The 16,361-nt window shown below is 50.7% G+C and overlaps 1 protein-coding gene across 1 annotated transcript; it reads right to left on the bottom strand.

Annotated features, from left to right (window-relative positions):
* Positions 1-2,325: 2,325 nt before the first annotated feature.
* HHEX (hematopoietically expressed homeobox) lies at positions 2,326-7,613 on the bottom strand. The gene is made up of 4 exons (XM_064716674.1): positions 7,160-7,613; positions 5,398-5,576; positions 5,130-5,180; positions 2,326-3,551 (listed from the first exon to the last, which is right to left on the bottom strand). The coding sequence occupies exons 1-4, from the start codon at positions 7,536-7,538 to the stop codon at positions 3,318-3,320; spliced, it is 843 nt and encodes a 280-aa protein (XP_064572744.1). The 5' UTR covers positions 7,539-7,613; the 3' UTR covers positions 2,326-3,317.
* Between the last annotated feature and the right edge of the window lie 8,748 nt (positions 7,614-16,361).

The raw sequence follows: 16,361 nt of genomic DNA, 5'->3' as shown, positions 1-16,361 counted from the left end.
GCTAGAAACAGTTCTGCATATCAAAGGCCAACGAACCTAATGACTAAAAATATAAGTACCTGACCCGGAGGATTAATCACACACTGTCAAGCTGAAATTGGTGCAATTCTTCCAATCATTAACGTTTTGCTTACAAAAATGTGCTTTTCTGTTTGTTTTTCTGCTAAATGATAACCATTTTCAAGTTGAATCGGCTGATAAAAAAGTCGAAAACAAGACGGGAGTTGTGCTGGAAAGGTCATACGTGCCAGTTCGGCATGGAATAGCCAACGGGCAAACAAACAGGACAGAGCGGGGTGGCACGGAAGGGGCTCGAAGGTTTTCCCGAACGGTGTAAAGTGCTTTGGCTGGTTTTCTCCTGTCAAAGAGAAGAGACTGCACGTGGAGGAACACTCGTCCGCCCCACCGTGGTCATCCCCACGTCAGTCTCCCCCGCGTGGAAACGAGCGGGGGAAATTAGGGACAGAGGCGGGGGCATTGCTTCTGAGCGGCAGCTCGGCCGGCCCCGCCGGTGTGTTTTACCTCCCTGAGCCCCCTCCCCGGCTGGGCGGGTGAGCAAGGACATATCGACCGCCCAGCCCGGGTTACAGCGCTGTTTGTCACTTGTCGCGACACCCTGGAAATCCACATCCCTGGCCAGGGGGCTGCAGACGGCGCATCCGCGCTCCGCACCTGCAGGGAGCCGCCAAATCCCTGGGGATCCCAGGGCAAAGCGCCTGGGTCGGCGAGCCCGGCTTCCCGGGACCCCATTTCATCTCCCGGGACGCGACCCCGCGCAGTTCCTGGGGCAGAGCCCCCGCCCCGCCCATCGCACCGGGCCCGGCTGGCTCCGGGCTGGTCCCGGCCGGCACCAACCCCGTGGAAATGCGGCTCGCCCGGCGCCCATTCCCACGGGCCGCCGGCTGCCCACCCGTGACGGCCGCCCTGTTCCATACCCACGCAAAGCACAGCCGTAACACGAAGTGGCGTTGAAGAGGTGACGCCAGTTTCGTGTACCTTGACATCGGTCGGGACAGATAAAGAGATAAAGAAAAACAGACGCGGACTTGCATCTTCCCTCCCGAGCTCTCCCTGCTCTGCTCCGGCCCTCACGACCTCACCACCCTCCCCCGCAGCTCCCGGGACTCACGGTGGGCTGTCCCGGTCCCCGTCCCCGTCGGGACCCGCGTCGAGGCCCAGGACGGCAACCGGAGCGAGGGGAAGCCGAGGGATGGAGAAGGGATCTCCTCATCGTCGCAGCCCCGCTGCGAGCTGTCTGCGCCCTCAGCGATTCCTCTCGTGGCGCTCACGGCGCTGGGGCTCCATCCCGGCGCTAAGGGGGAGAGGAGCCCCAGGCACGGCCCGGAGCGCCCCGGAGCTCCCTCCCTTTGTCACGGGCGGTGTTAAACCAGGGGCCGGTGCCCGCGCCCCCGGGGCCGCCGTGCGAGCTCGGCCCGGCCGCGGCCCCGACCGGAGCAGCTCAGGGCCAGAGCCCGTGCCCGGTGTGCTCGGGCAGGGGGCACAGAACCTCCCGATCACCTCGTCTTTTCGGGCCCCGGTCATGAGCGCGGTTTTCGGACAAATCAAAGCTGGAGCCACTTATTCAGAAAACTCAGCTGATGTTTCTGAAAGAATTAACTCACTTAGAAGCAACAGCTCATCTGGTCTAAGGGCCATCCTCCCTTGCCAGTCACAACAGTCACTTGTTGCTATCTAAAACTTTTTTTCTTGTCACTAAATTGGCTTTTAGTGACACTTGGCCGGGTGTAAATCCCCGTCGCTGGGTGCTCACTGCGGCACCTGGAGGGGCTGAATACCCACGCGGGTGCCCACCCAGGATGCCCACTGCCGGGAGCAATTCTCACAGCCCGGCATCCGTGCTCCTTCCCCGAGTCATTTCGGAGAAACGCCGATGAATACCCACTGTTGACTCAGGTGGGTCAGCGTCTGCCCGGCTGGGGTCGATGCCCGGCCCGAGCAAACCCTGCCGGCCCCGCTCCTCCTCCAGCCCGCGCCCCTCTGCGGCACCCCAGGTCAGGGCGACTCGGGGTAAACACCCACGCTTCCAGCCCGGGCTCACCAGCCAGGTTTTCCTCCTCCCGCCGCAGAGCCCGCTCCCCTGTGGGCACAACCACGGGCAAAACCGAAACGCGGGGTGAGAGGCTGAAACACAGCAAAAAAACACAGCAGAGAGCCCACACGAGACTCCTGCAACCGAGGGTGCCCAGAAAGCTGCGGGGTGGCTGATGGCCGGCACAGTACCGAGGGAAAGGCGCTTACAACACACCTGGCAAAGAAGAGGTTTGGGTTTTCTCCTGCCAGTAACTGGACAGCCAGAGTGGCGAGTGTTGCAGAGTTTAGGTTTATTTCACAGATATGTCCATCAAAAATTAAATACCAGGTTTTGCCTTTTTTTTAAAACACTGAACAAATATGTACAAAATATGAACAATGTGAGGTATAAAACCACAAGATTTTTAAAGAAAACTAGTATGTACAGAAGCAGATACGTATGTGTACGATAGGCATTATCTTCCCAAGGCCATGTGCTTCACTTATGCCCTGCAGCTGATGCCAGTTTCTGTCCTGCAGCAGGGCCCTATCACTCCCTGCATTTTCTTCTCAAATATGAAATCCATAAAAAACAGTGCTAGAGATTTTGAAGGAGAAAAATATTTTTTTTCTGCAAATTGAACCATCCAAACTGTGAGGCAAAATTCTTGAAAATCTGAGAAGGCACATTGCATCTCACACAAGAAGAAAAAGGAATCTGTCTGACAACTCTACCTGACGAAGGAAGGATGTCTCAGTAGAGAGCACATAAAAGGGTGTGAGTATAAGGCACTTCTCGGGATGGTCAAATCCCTCCCTATTTCACAGAACATGTTTCTCTGCTTACAAAGGGCGTTTATATTAATCTATTTAAAGTACGTTTGTTTACACATATAAAGGGCTTAGTCCTGCAATCCATACTCACTTCCACACTAGTTAGAGTTTTGCCTGATCACCAACAGCAGCTGATTCAGACCCTCTCCACCACCATGAGTAAGGACAGGGTGCAGGATAATATTCCAGTTAGAACACTAACAATTGTACAAACATATCTTACAAATAATTAAATACAAACCATGGTCCCTTAACCAAATTAGAGATGGCAAAACTGAACTGTTTGCAGAAAATACGTCTTTCTTTCTTTGCTTGTTATAAAATTAGTCTATTTGGTGATGCTTTTTTCTTTCAATGTAACGGTGAAAGTTTTCTCCTGTAGCACAATATTCTTTCAAACCAGCCCCTGGTAAAGTGCAAGCCGAGTTAGGTCCGCTCTCTGCATGGGACTGTTAGTGGGCAGCAGTGTAATAGCCTTTATCGCCTTCAATGTCCACTTCTTGATCAGAGTCCTCAGAGACATCTGACTCCAGGTCCTCCTGTGAGGCTGGTGAGGGGGTGTACTGTGAGCCATCCAGAGACACCTCCTTACCCTTCTGCTCGGGGCTCTGGCAGCTCTCCGGCCTTTGCTCACTGTGACTGTCAGCACCTTCTACTTCTTCTTTTTTGGTGGCCTGGGGGTTCTCCTGCAATGAAAGAATCCTGCTTGGCACAGAACTAGAGGCCACAGAGACAGGAGGCCAGGGAACTCCAGTTGTGCTGTGTGGGAAAACCACCTTGCAGAAAAAGGCAGGTGTCCTGCTGCCTCCCTGGGCCTCCTGCCTATAAACCTGCCCGAGTGGGACCGGGCTGGGCGAGGGCTCTGATCCCACTCCCTCACAGCCACAGGGGCTGCTGCCGTGAATAGGGCTCCCTGGCGATGGTTATCGCAGCCACTTCAAAAGAGTCAGGAGCTGCTGGAGCCCAGGAACCTCTGAACTTTTGTCTTTAGCAAAGCAAATGTTTATTATGAGTCTACAAACACCGACACACAGCTTCCTCCTGCCCTGATCTTTCTTTAATTACACCCGACAGCAAGAGGAGGGAGGTTGAATCCATCAGTGGTCCAAAAGCAAATGGAAAAAAACTACCAATTAAGCTAAAACTCAACATTAAAACACTCACCACTAAAACCAAATCAAACCCCTGTTTGTGAAGGCAAGAGTAGCCCTATGTTGGCTCCTGTCTGGAGAGCCTAGTCCCCTAAGGGGGCACGAAATGCTACGTGAAAGAAAAAGCAGGCAGGGACATGTACCCATGATATAACCGTGCGGGCTTGGAGAAATGGATGTGACTGAATGAAAAGGAGGAAATGACTTAAAATGGCCGAGATCCCAAGCAAGCTCTCCGGACACTGTGGCATGGGCTGGGCCCTAGGCGGCCTCTTGCCAGAATAATAGAACTTTATTTAAAAATCAACTGAAGATTGAGTTAAATTCAGGCGAAGGTCACAGAACAGATTCATCCAGAGCACCGTACCGTGATTAGTTTACTTTTCTTTTTACTTTTATATTGAAGGCAAATTTGTCAGTAGACTGTATGCATCCATGTCACACTTGCTGAAGCCAGACTCAGGTCAAGATGTTGGAGTTTTTCAAAAATATTTGAGCCAAGGGACCTCAGTTTTGCTGAGTTTCTATGTGCCATAAAACTCCCTAAATAATTACCTTCGTGAGCATGATTTCTAAGGGAAGGGAAACTGCTTTAACTTCTTAGGCTCATGCATTGTAAATGCTTGTGAAATGAAGGTAAAAACTACTCAATTTTCCACGTGGCTCGTCAAACAAAACAAGGTGTTTGTACCTGCTTTCTCCCGATGTTAGCAAAATACATCGACTTGTGTTTATCAAAAGAGGGCATTTTAAAACACCAGTTAATATTCTCCAAAAAAACTGCCTAGGTAATTTACTGACAATTACTTATCTTCTCCACGTTAATTGGCTAAACAACATATGGGTTTACAAAACAATTACCGTGGAGTTTTAATAGGTGGTGTGTGAAAGACGGGCATAATTGATATAGGAACTGCATTAGAAGCTTTTAACGTTAGTGCTGCCTGAACGAGCCCTCATGGATTCCAGCATGACTATTTGTCTTTTTAATCAAGGTGAAGAGGTTAAACAGCCTTTCAGATGACTTCTGCATACAACCTGGAATAGGCGAGCACGGCGTAAGATAAGACAATTAAAATACTTATTTCTATAGAAACAGAAACATCTCCGTACCTGCTTTAGACGCCTCCATTTGGCTCTGCGATTCTGAAACCAGGTTTTGACCTGAGCAACGACAACGAGAAAAGGTGCAGGGTAGTCTTGGAGCCAGTTAGCACCCAGAGCCTTTCCCAAGCCACAAGCAAAAAGCAAGAACCAGACAAAAACCCCTTCCCGCCGACCCTGAGCCGGCCAGGTCCCGATGCAGCGACAGCAGCTGCACAGCGGGGCCTGGAGTGAAGGGGAAGGGGTGCGGTTCCCCGGGGCGGGGGCACGGCCTCACCTGCCTCTCGCTGAGCTGCAGCATCTTGGCCAGACGCTTCCTCTCCGGCGGGGAGAGGTATTTCTGCGTCTCGAACTTCTTCTCCAACTCGATGGTCTGGTCGTTGGAGAAGCGGACCTGCCCCCCCTTCCTCTTGTGCAGCGGCCGCTGGATGAAGGGGCTCCAGAGCAGCGGCTTCCCTACAACGAGAGGCACAGCGCCCAGGGTCAGGGCCGGCCGCGGACACGCGGGACTGGGGAGCCCCTGCCCGGCCCCGGGAGCGCTCCGGGTCCAGGGCTCGCTAATTTCCTTCGCCTGATTTTATTTCTCTCAGTTCCTACTCTGATCTTTCCCCTCTCTGATTTTTTCCCCTCCGCCAAACGGAGAGACCAGTTAAAGTCACTTTACGGGCTTTGGCAACATTTCCGTCAATGTGTTTCCTGTTGGTCTATCTCGCAAAGAAAGAGACCAAAAAAAAAAAAAAAAAAAAAAAAAGACCTTTGCTTCCTTCTGCTCTTTCACTGCGATGCCCTAAAGAAACCGTCTCCCGGGTCCCTGTGGAGAGCGGGGACATCGCGGGGCTGGGCAGGGGTGATGCGCCGACAGGAGGGCACTGGGTTTCTAGGAAGGAGGGCCCGCGTGTCCCCCACCCTCGGCTGGGGCTTTGCCCGCCAGAGGCCGCGGGGTGCCCGCCAGGCTCACCCGGGGCCGGGCGAGGGGCGAGGCGGGGCAGGCAGCGACACGCCGGGGAACCGGCCCCGCTGCGGAGCCGCAGCCGCGTCCCGGGCAGGAGGCTCCGGCCAGCGCTACTGAGTCACGCTGTTTGTCTTTCTGCCTGCACCCTTTGCAATTTGCTGCATTGTTTTTCGAGATTTTGCTTGCGTCAGGCTTTAGTAATTCTTGTGCAAAACAGACTCAAAAAATAGGAAGCAACTGGTTATTTTAGCTGTCATAAAGTCACATCCCACACAGAGGAAATGAACAATATCAGAAAAACGGATCCCGGCTATCAGAAGTCGAGTGTTTCCTGAATTTGTCTGTATTGAGGATGTCGATAAAGTAATCAGCAATGTGCACGACTCCCGGGGAAGAGCCTGCTTCAGGCGGCCAGGAAAACACTTAACAGCTTCTGAAACCAGATTTACTCCTATCGAGAGCTCAAGGTTTCCTGTATGAACGGAAAGGGTCAGCCTCTTTCACTGCACAAATGTGGTGAGTCAGGTCCAGTTTTGCAATCACTAAGAACAAGTGCTGCAGCCCGGGCACGGGGCTCAGCCCCCGCAGAGGGGTCGCTTCCCGGCCAAAGGCGCGAAGTAACCACCGGGACCCCCGACCCGGCCCGGCCCGGCCCGAGCCGACCCGCAGAGGAACCTCGGGGGCCCCAGCGAGCGGAGCCGGCCTCCCGAGCGTTTTTCAAGTCATCCGCAGGAAAGACTGAGATCTGCCATGCGATCTCCAAGCACAATTAAAACTCCCCACCAAAACCACACGCGACATTAGTAAGGACACTCTCAGAGTCACTTGGTTTGAAGGAAAACAAATCTGAGTCACGGCGGCCGCGCACTGTGGTCTCGCTGACAGACCCGGAGCACGGCACGTCTCTAATTTACTGTAAATCAGACGGGGGCCGGAGGGAGCCGGGGGAACACAGAGAAGCGGCGGGGCGGACGGGAAAGGGGACCGCTTTCGGGCACTTCCCATTTACCCCTGCCCCGACGGCGGGACGGGGACGGGACGAGATCTGCACCGGAGCCGGGAGGGCGGAGGGGGGCACATGGCTTACCCAGGGGGTCCTGCCGGATCAGGGCGTGCGCGTAGTCGCCGACGGCGCGGGGAAAGGAGTAGAGCGGCCCGGCGTAGGCGCCGGTGCCATAGGTGGCGGCGAGGTGGTGGGAGAAGGCCGGGTGGACGGGGGTCGGCTCGTAGATGGGGGTCCGGTACGGGGACACCAGGCTGGTGAAGGAGGAGTTGGGCGACGGCAGCGTCGGCGGCGGCGGGGCGGGCAGGGAGTGGGGGGCCGGGGCGGCGGCGGGGCCGCGGCCCAGGATGTCCTCGATGTAGAAGGGCGTGGGGTGCGCGGGCTGGAGCAGCGGCGTGGGCGCGTACAGCGGGACGCCGACGCCCAGGGCCGCCGGCGCCGCGCCCGGAGGCTGGTACTGCATGGCGCGGTCACCGCCCGCGCACCCCCGCGCCCCCGGCCGCCCCTGCGGAAAGCCGGCCCCGACCGCGGCGGCTGGGTGCTGGCACCGCCGCCGCGGGTTTCTCTGGGCTCGGGTTACCCTTCGATAGGTTTCTATTGGCGCGGGGCGGAGCCCGCGTGGTCTCTGTCCCCTTCCTGCCACGGCGCCGTCTGGCCAATGAGCCCGGCCAGGGAAGGGGGAAACCACCCCCCGCCGGCAAACACTCCCCCGCCTCCCGGAGCGCACTCCCCGCGGCGCCAATCAACCACCGCCGGGGGAGCCCGGGCCGGCGGGGCGCGATCTGTCGCCCACCGGGCCCCGACGGCACAGAGGCCCCGGCGCCTCCCGCAGCGGTTCTCGCTCCTCTGCCGGCGCAGGGCGCAGCGTCAGCGGTGCTCGGGCTTCCCCGTGGGGCTGCGCGCTGACCCCTAGAGCGTGGCGCTGGCGCGGACCGAGGCAGGAGGCACGAAGCGGACGGGCACCCCCGCCCGGCCCGGGGAGCTCTCCCTTGGAGAAGCCCGCGCTGGCGCTCCGCCTGACTGCGTGCGACGGGAAAGAGTGCGGGGAGTGCGTGGGCAGGGGGCAGCACAGGCTCCGGCCCCGTGCCCGGGACAGGGCCGAGAGCCCGGCGTGGCGGAGCAGGAAGCGGCGCCGCGCTGCTCGCTGGCTCCGACGGCCGGCACCGGCGGCAGGCTGGGGGGCGATGGGGCGGCGCGGGGCTGGGGACCCAGTGCCCGACAGCCCGGGCTGGGAAAGCGGCATGACCCAGCGGCCCGAGCAGCGCCACCTGGGCTCCATCGATTCGGGTTTTAAGATCCCGCCGGGTGATTCCCCCTGCCCCGCAGCCCCCGCGGGAGACGCGCGTTCCGTCCGGGCGTCGCCGACTCCGCTCCGCGGGGCCGCCCCTCGCCTGCACCGCTGCCCGCTGGACTTGGGCGAGGGTGATTGGAGGTGTGAGCAAGGGGCAGCGAGCCCCGCTCTGCCCGCGTCCCTCGAGCGCCCGGGGCCTGGCCCCGACGGCAGCGCTGGCGCGGCCGCTCCTTCTCCCGCTCCGTGCGAGCCGAGGCGACAGGTGCAGCCTGCGTGTCCGCGAAGCCCGCCGTGTCCCGTCTCCATCGCACGCCCCCGTGCTGACAGCGAGCACGGAAAGCTGTTAAGGAATAGCAGGTGCTGGTATAACTCTGCCTTTTTTTTTTTTCTTAAAAAAAAATTAAAAAAGTCTGCAGTTCAAACCCACGAAGATCTTAAGAAGAGGCTCAGAGCAAGACGAAAGGGTGTTGGTGAAATTAAAAACAAAAAAAAAATTTTTTAATAATACAGAGAGGTTAGGTTTTCTTTTTCTTTACATTGTTAACAAATGCCAAAACTCACCTTTAAAGCGTGGTCTTGTGTCTTGTAAATATCAGGTACACGTAAAGCGAGCTGACAGTTTTGATTATTTTTTCTCTGTGTTCAGTCTCCCAGGCATTGCTCTTTCCAAGGGGTTTAGTTAATGTTTTCATCTGGAAGTGTTGGATTTGCAGCTTGATTTACTTAATAAATGTACAGTAAACCGATGACCCGTTGCCCTCTGGAATAACGACGTGCATGATACGAGGCAGCAGAATGGAGGGCCCCCACAATATTTTACAAGCTGTCGATTCAAAATCTTGAGAACAAGTTTATACGAAAAGAAAAAAAATGTTTTGCTGTATTATTGGAAAACAAATAAATAGAGGAAGAGATTATTCTTTTCTGACTTTTATACAAGCAATAGGCCTTGTTAAAAGGAAGTTTTAATGACACAGTTATTACATTCCACTACCACTGCATAATCCCTAACAAGAAAAATGAAGCACTTAATTTTGCAGTTCTACAGAACCGCCCCTTTCAAATTCAATTGTTAGACCTCAGCCTTCCTCTTTCCACGGGTTGGAGACTATTAAATCCGCATTCATGAAATGTCACATTTATTGAACTACATAATTTTTTAATATCACTAGTGCAGGTTTTATAGTTGATTTTATTGTTTTTATGGCCATTCGGGGCTCTAAAACCCGGATTTTTTCAATGTTGTCCTTATAATTTTTTTCACACAGTCAGAACTAATAAAATAGAACAGTTGTGACTTTTTAATGCAAGGGGTCTCGGAGTTTCAATATTTTCACTCTGCTGGATACTAAAACCAATAAAAATACATGAGATTTTAATTATTTTCTGGATTAAATAAAACCTTTTCCTTTTCGCTTGGAACATACATTTTGTTTGTAGTTTCTGTCGTGAAGGAGACAATGCAACATCAGACAAAATACTTTATTACCAATATTGTTGCAATGAATACAGTTTTGACGGAATTTTTCAGTCTAACGGGCATTTAAAGAAAGGTGCTGTAGATCGGGGCAACCAAGACAGTGTTGAGTATTTCTATTATTTCTTCTCCAGGTTCCCTCTGGAAAGCTCTCCAATTTATCTGGAAAACCCTGGTGGGGGGGAGGGGAAAGTGGGGCGACGGAGAGAGAAGCCTTGGGAGGGTGAGAAAATATACGCCTTTCTCGATGGAAAGAGGAATGCTTTCACATTAATTTTCTTGGTATGCACTTGAAACACCACCAAGTTTTCCTGCTAATCTGGGGATTTCTGGAGGGCGGCGGGGCGGGATGCGTGCATCCCCGCACTGGCACGGTCTCAGCCCGGAGGAATCGGCTGGAGAACTCATTACTTTGTGTAATAACTTCGGGGCCCTGTCTTCCCCTTCACTTTCCGTGAAATCACCCGCCTTCGAGGAGTCCCGAGCTCAAGGAAAAAAATAATAATAAAAACCAAGGCCCGCACTTGCAGCAGGCGGCGCCGCTGCCAGCCCCGACGGTGGAGCCGGGCGGGACCGGGCGCGCCGCTCGCGGGGCGCTGCAAGGAGCGGCTCTGGCTCTGGCCCTGGCCGGAGGCGGCCGGACACAATCCGTGTGCCGCTCCGGTGTCCCCTCAGGCCGGGGGCTGGCGGGGAGCGCTCGGACGGGCTGCCCGGGGTGCCGGCTGCCACCGCCCGCCCCACGAGTGATGTTGCCGCGCTGGCCTCGCAGGACGGTGCGCCCGCTGCAAGCCCGGCCCAGCCTCGCCCGTGGGCTGCTTTGAGCCGGTTTCCCTCCCCTTCCGGCCCTTGTCCTGCGTGGAACCCCGGGCCGCTTTCCCACAGGTGCCCCGAGAGGGGAAGCCTTTGCCGGAGGAAGCGGCACCCGCGGCCCCGCCGGGGCTCCGGAGCCTCCCGCCGGCCGTGCCGGTGCTGCGGGGAGCGGGGAGCCTGGCCCGGCTGCGGGTGGTCGGATCGCCCTCGGCCCCAGCCCCGGGCGGGGCCCAGCACCGCTTTAATTTCGCGTTTATGTGTCACCGTGTTCGTGCGCGGCTTTTACGGGGCGGCGGTAACGCGAAACACCTGGACGGCGGCACCGCGGGCGCGCACGGCGGGGCGGGAGCTGGGCTGTCCTCCGGCCGCTGCGTTAAAATAAAACAAGAATAATTTTAAAAAATCAAAACCACGATCCCCCCCCCCAATGTCAGAAAAATCAGGAAATGAAAGCTTCCAACAGCAGCGATACACGCCAGGCGGTATTTCCACCGCACCCATGATTATCTGTGATAAACGCCCCGATAAACAGAATATTCCTGATTCCTGGGGTGGTTATATCGGGCAATACATAAACCGGTCAGCAATTTATGGGTGAGTGTGTCTGGAATCACAGAACACTTTCCTTTGTCTCACGGATTGTTGTCACTAACATGTACCTAGCCGGTTTCTGCTCTCCAAACTGGGATTTTCACCCACAATCACACCCTCTGTGACACTACAGGCTTCAGCAGAGTTACACCAGAGTAGGATCATTCCCAGCTGCAATAACTGCATTTGGCTGTACAGAATTAGTGAGCAAATCAGCAAAACTTCATATTTCTAACACCTAGCGCAGGCTACCGGCAGCATCATTCCCTAATGCTACAGGGCACTTTCCAAGAGGATCCAGCCCATTCCACCCCTTCCCATTATTGAAAATATTTCAAGACTCTTCCAAGGGAGGTGAGGCCACAGCCTTGAACACCTTCCAAGGAGGAAATAGGAGGGAGTTCACCTCTCTGATTTCCCCAGCATCATGGAAGCCAGACTGCTCCAGACAGGCACTGCACGTTGCAGGATGATGTCAGTAGGTGCTGCCTTCTTCCAGATAACTCATCTGTTAGATATTCACTTCTTACAACTTCCTCCTCACCATCATGATTTGATTTAATAAATGAGTTACAACTGTAATAAACATTAGAGCAAGTTAGTCTTAAAGACATTCATTATATATAGCAGAATGAGACAATTCTTGGTCTAAAAAGGAGTGGATGACATATAAACTATTTTTCTAGGCAGAGCTAGCAGGAGCTTATCAGTTTTTGTTCTACATCACAATGATTTTGCCAAATTTAAATCATCCAAGTGAAAAAAAAATCTGTTCTGAGGGAATCTCCATCATGCTGAGTACATTTAATGTTTCAGCAAAACCAGTTCAGCTGTTCCTGAGCATTGGGTTAGAGGAAAGCAGATTTTTTTTCTCCCTGTCATTTAGACATCTTTGCTTTGCCCTGACAACCTGCAGAGCCCCATCACAGGGAAAACTTCCAGAGATGAAAGCAACTGGCAAAAAGTCGGCCAGGGGTTTTCTCTTTAGTCCCTCCTTTGCTCTTTTACTTGGGATTGTGGTTTAGAGTATGGCAAAATAAAGACTCCAAATCTCTGCTGAGAGACATAGGCACGTCAGGAATGTTTAAGCAATTCATTAATGTTAAATTAATATTTGTGGGTATGAGAGATGTGCTGCCACCAGCAAGGGCGTTTTTCACCCATGCTGTCACAGGCTCTGATGGAAAAAAAGAAAAGAAAAGAAAAGAAAAGAAAAGAAAAGAAAAGAAAAGAAAAGAAAAGAAAAGAAAAGAAAAGAAAAGAAAAGAAAAGAAAAGAAAAGAAAAGAAAAGAAAAGAAAAGAAAAGAAAAGAAAAGAAAAGAAAAGAAAAGGAAAGGAAAAGAAAAGAAAAGAAAAGCAAGCCACAGAAAAGCTTTAATGGTGCTTTTGAGTCTTGTCAAGGATTTCCAAGGCAGCACATGCCAGACCCTCAGGGGAATATATTGTTAAGGTGCTTCCATTTCCTGTAGACCCCAATATCATTAATATCTCTTCTGGGATACCTTGACTTGCAAAGTGGAATATGCAACATTTACAGCTCTGTGGTAAAAGGAAGGAACACATGGCCCCACATTACAAACATAGTTAATACCACTTTCTTTCTGGACTGGGCTGTCTTAGTGATTATTTTGACACAGTGTCTCTAAAACAGTTTAATTCAGCTGAAATGTGATACAATTCACCAGGGTTTTTTTCTGAATTGCAAAGAGGCATCCTATTAAACTACATAAATTGCAATACTTTTAGAAATGTACTTTTCTAACCCTTCCTTGGTCTGAAAACTTTCTTATCTGACCATTATGAGAATGTGGTGAACAATGCTATGAAAAACAAAGCAATATATTGTTCCTCATAGGCTCATATTTCCTATATATCTGCCACCAAAAACATGAGCTATTCTGGATCCTGCCTATAAGTGTGACTGAAAGCTGCTTGTTTAATTATATTTATTTGGGGTGATGGCAACAGTAACATGTTAAAACTTCTCTATATTTTTACGTGTTGGCTGCACACATAAAGATTACGCCCAAAACCATATATAATTCCCAGGGGCTAGATTGCCTCTCACATCTTGCACAATCATTTACGTAAGTGCAAACTGAATCTCAAATGCTGCTAACACAGACTGCTGGCTACTGTACACCCACTCTGTGTTGATATAAATGACTATAACAAGACTCCAGACAATGGAGAATCTGCCTAAACTACAGTGATGACAAAACTTTTTTTTCCTTAACAGAGCAATCAGAATACAAATATGTTTCAAAGAGGACTTGTGCAGCAAGATTTTTCACGGTAACAGTTCCAATGAGTCCAAAGTACACACAGCTAAATTTGATGTCAGTAGGAATCAGGTATGAATAGGGAGTGTTACTTAGTTATTTTTGTTAATGTTTTCCAGAGCTTACACATTCACTCTACATTTTTTAGCAAACTTTATCATTTTGGCATCATAAAATCAATCCCTAGACAGGTTTGTTCTATATGGAGCAGACACACACATGCAGTTGCTGTTAATAGTCAAATACAGAAGCTTACAATAACCATCTAGCTAACTATTAATGATTGTTTAACAGTGGGGTTAGAAGGATGGATCTGAAATCTGTCCTCATCTGAAAAATGGATTGTTAGACTCTCAGGAGCACAAACTCTTCAAAAGGCTTCACATTCACAGGTAGAAGCCAAAATACTTGGGTGGAATTGGCTCTAGAAAGCTGGAGAAATTACCTTAGAGACAAATTCAGAACTTGTGCAGTGGATTTGGAGCCCATTGGAGCTGATGATTTTCATAAGCAAATCATTTCATAACAGACTGAGAATCTGCCTCGATGGTTGCACATGGAAATATCCCATTAAGTACAATATTAAATAGCAGAAAGGAAAAGAAGAATAGTTTTTCCCTGAGGCAGATGTCTCCCCTTCTTTCTCCTGCCCCTGAGGTCTCCCTGTAAGGGAAACTGCTTAGCCAGAATGAACTGACAAAACTCAGCAGCATCAGTCTCAGACAGTGCCCAGCCCCGAGCCTGAGTCCAGAGACCTCATCACTTCAATGACACTGTTACCTCATGCCAGAGGTGTCAGGAGAGTTAGACAACACAACTTCCACTTCTTATACTACTTCTCATAAAAGCAAAGAAAAAATAAGTTGTGCTTGACATGAAAATAAATATGCCAATATAAAATCTGTATATATCTATAATCTGTATTCAAAACATTACAGTACCTTCCAAATACTTTGAGCATTGGACTTGACTAACTTTTTGGAAGAGCTGCTCTTTCTTAATCCTTCCTTAGTTTGTCCATCTCATAAATTTACCTCATCTTATTACTGGGGTTGGAAATTGTAGGTGTAGATATAGAAGGTTTTAGTGTTGAGTAGAATTTAAAACAAAGCCCAGATGTTCTCTTGAAGTCAAACCACGACACCAGAGTCAAACCTGATACAGAGGCTAATTGAAATCTTGATCTCTAACCATCCTCTGTTGATTTACTTTAAAACCTTACAGCAAAACTCATCTGCAAAGCTGTAAGTAGGTGTCTGAATGGTATCCTCAGCAGACACACAGGTGACACAGCTGCTGGGAAGAGGCAGCTGGACTTCAACCCAGGGCTCGGTGCTACATCCTCAAAGAGGGACAGCTTGTACCTGTGAAGCTCAGCTGCTGCACAGTAATTCAGAGGCAGATCTATGTCCACACTTCTGCGCCTGACTCTGCTGGAGCAGGCGCATGCAGGAAATGCTGGAGAAGGATCCTGCACTGCACTGGGGATCCCCCACCATTCCAAAGCGTGTGCGACTCCAAGGTCTCCAGGACAGCCACAGACAGTGCAGGTTGTGGGGGTCACTCACACAAAGAGCAATGAGAAATGTTGTGCATAGGGGTCACATGCCAATCCACACGGTTCTTCACATGTCAAGGTACAGCCAAAGATATAATCTGTACAAAAATGGGCTTTTAAAAATCTGTTCAGACTCACAGAACATTTGGAGAGGAGGGGCAGAAAGCAGACTGCTCACCAGGACAGGCTTCAGAGATCCTGTAGACAATGGGAGAGACCCCCTAATTACAACATCACAACTGACCAAAATGATTCCTTGTATAATATTACCAACATGTACTAGAAATTAACTGGAGAAATATCTTCATTTAGAAGAACAGATTCCACACTGCTCTCTGTGTAGCTGTGTGTTTTGATAATCTTTGGGAGATCTGTACACTTTTCAGTAATTTTTTTAAGAAGGTAGTGCAAATTAAAGTTTTAGGATTAATTAACATGATATAACCAATTAAAACTGAAGGTAGAGGTAGCTCACATCTGTCCTTGGAAGAACATCCACCAGTCTGGGAGGAACAGTGTGAACCCTTTCTGACTTTTGCCATTACATGACCTTCTAAGATTCGTTCTTGAAGAAAAGAGATCTTCAGTCTCAGATGTATTGGCCATAAAGGCAGGTTTAATTGGACTGTGATTACAGAATCAAGTCAGAGTACTCTACTTTTGAAGATAATTAAGCAATTTAATTTCATAATGTGTCTAAACTAAGTCCTCTGTATAATTTAATTTCTGTGGCTTGCCAAGCTGTTTTTCCATTGTTTTTGTCTCTTCCACATTATGTTACATTTCCCCTCAGGACTGAATCTATTGGTAGACATGACGTTGCTCTTATGTAGCCTTCATAGCACCCATCTGACACCTGTAAAATATTAAACTGTAAGAATGTGTGTTAAAGTCAGTTAGCCAGGATAAGTGTGTTCTACAGATAAATGGGTTTGTTTGGGAGAGAGCAGCACAGCCTCTGTCTGTATCACTGAAGGGTAAATTCCTAAAGAGTCAGGATGCTGTAGATAACAATTAAATCACAGAAAGCAGCAGAAGGAAGTCATGTCACCCGCAGTGCACACTCCCCAAACCCTGCTGCAGTTGAAACTGTTGCAATACAATGCACTTTCAATATTTCCTGTCGCATTTTCTACAGTTTTCTTCCTATTTAGTTCACACATGGGCTTTGAATACTTAAGTGTCTCTGTCTGGGGGTTTCATGAAGTGAATAGTTTCTTGGGGAGTATCAATAAAGCCCAAACAGGATCAGTCTTTCCATGTCTGCCTATACTCT

Source organism: Zonotrichia leucophrys, chromosome 6 (assembly GCF_028769735.1).
Source record: "Zonotrichia leucophrys gambelii isolate GWCS_2022_RI chromosome 6, RI_Zleu_2.0, whole genome shotgun sequence".
Taxonomy (NCBI): domain Eukaryota; kingdom Metazoa; phylum Chordata; class Aves; order Passeriformes; family Passerellidae; genus Zonotrichia; species Zonotrichia leucophrys.
Note: the sequence above shows the minus strand (reverse complement) of the source record. Positions and strands in the feature narration are given on the sequence as shown.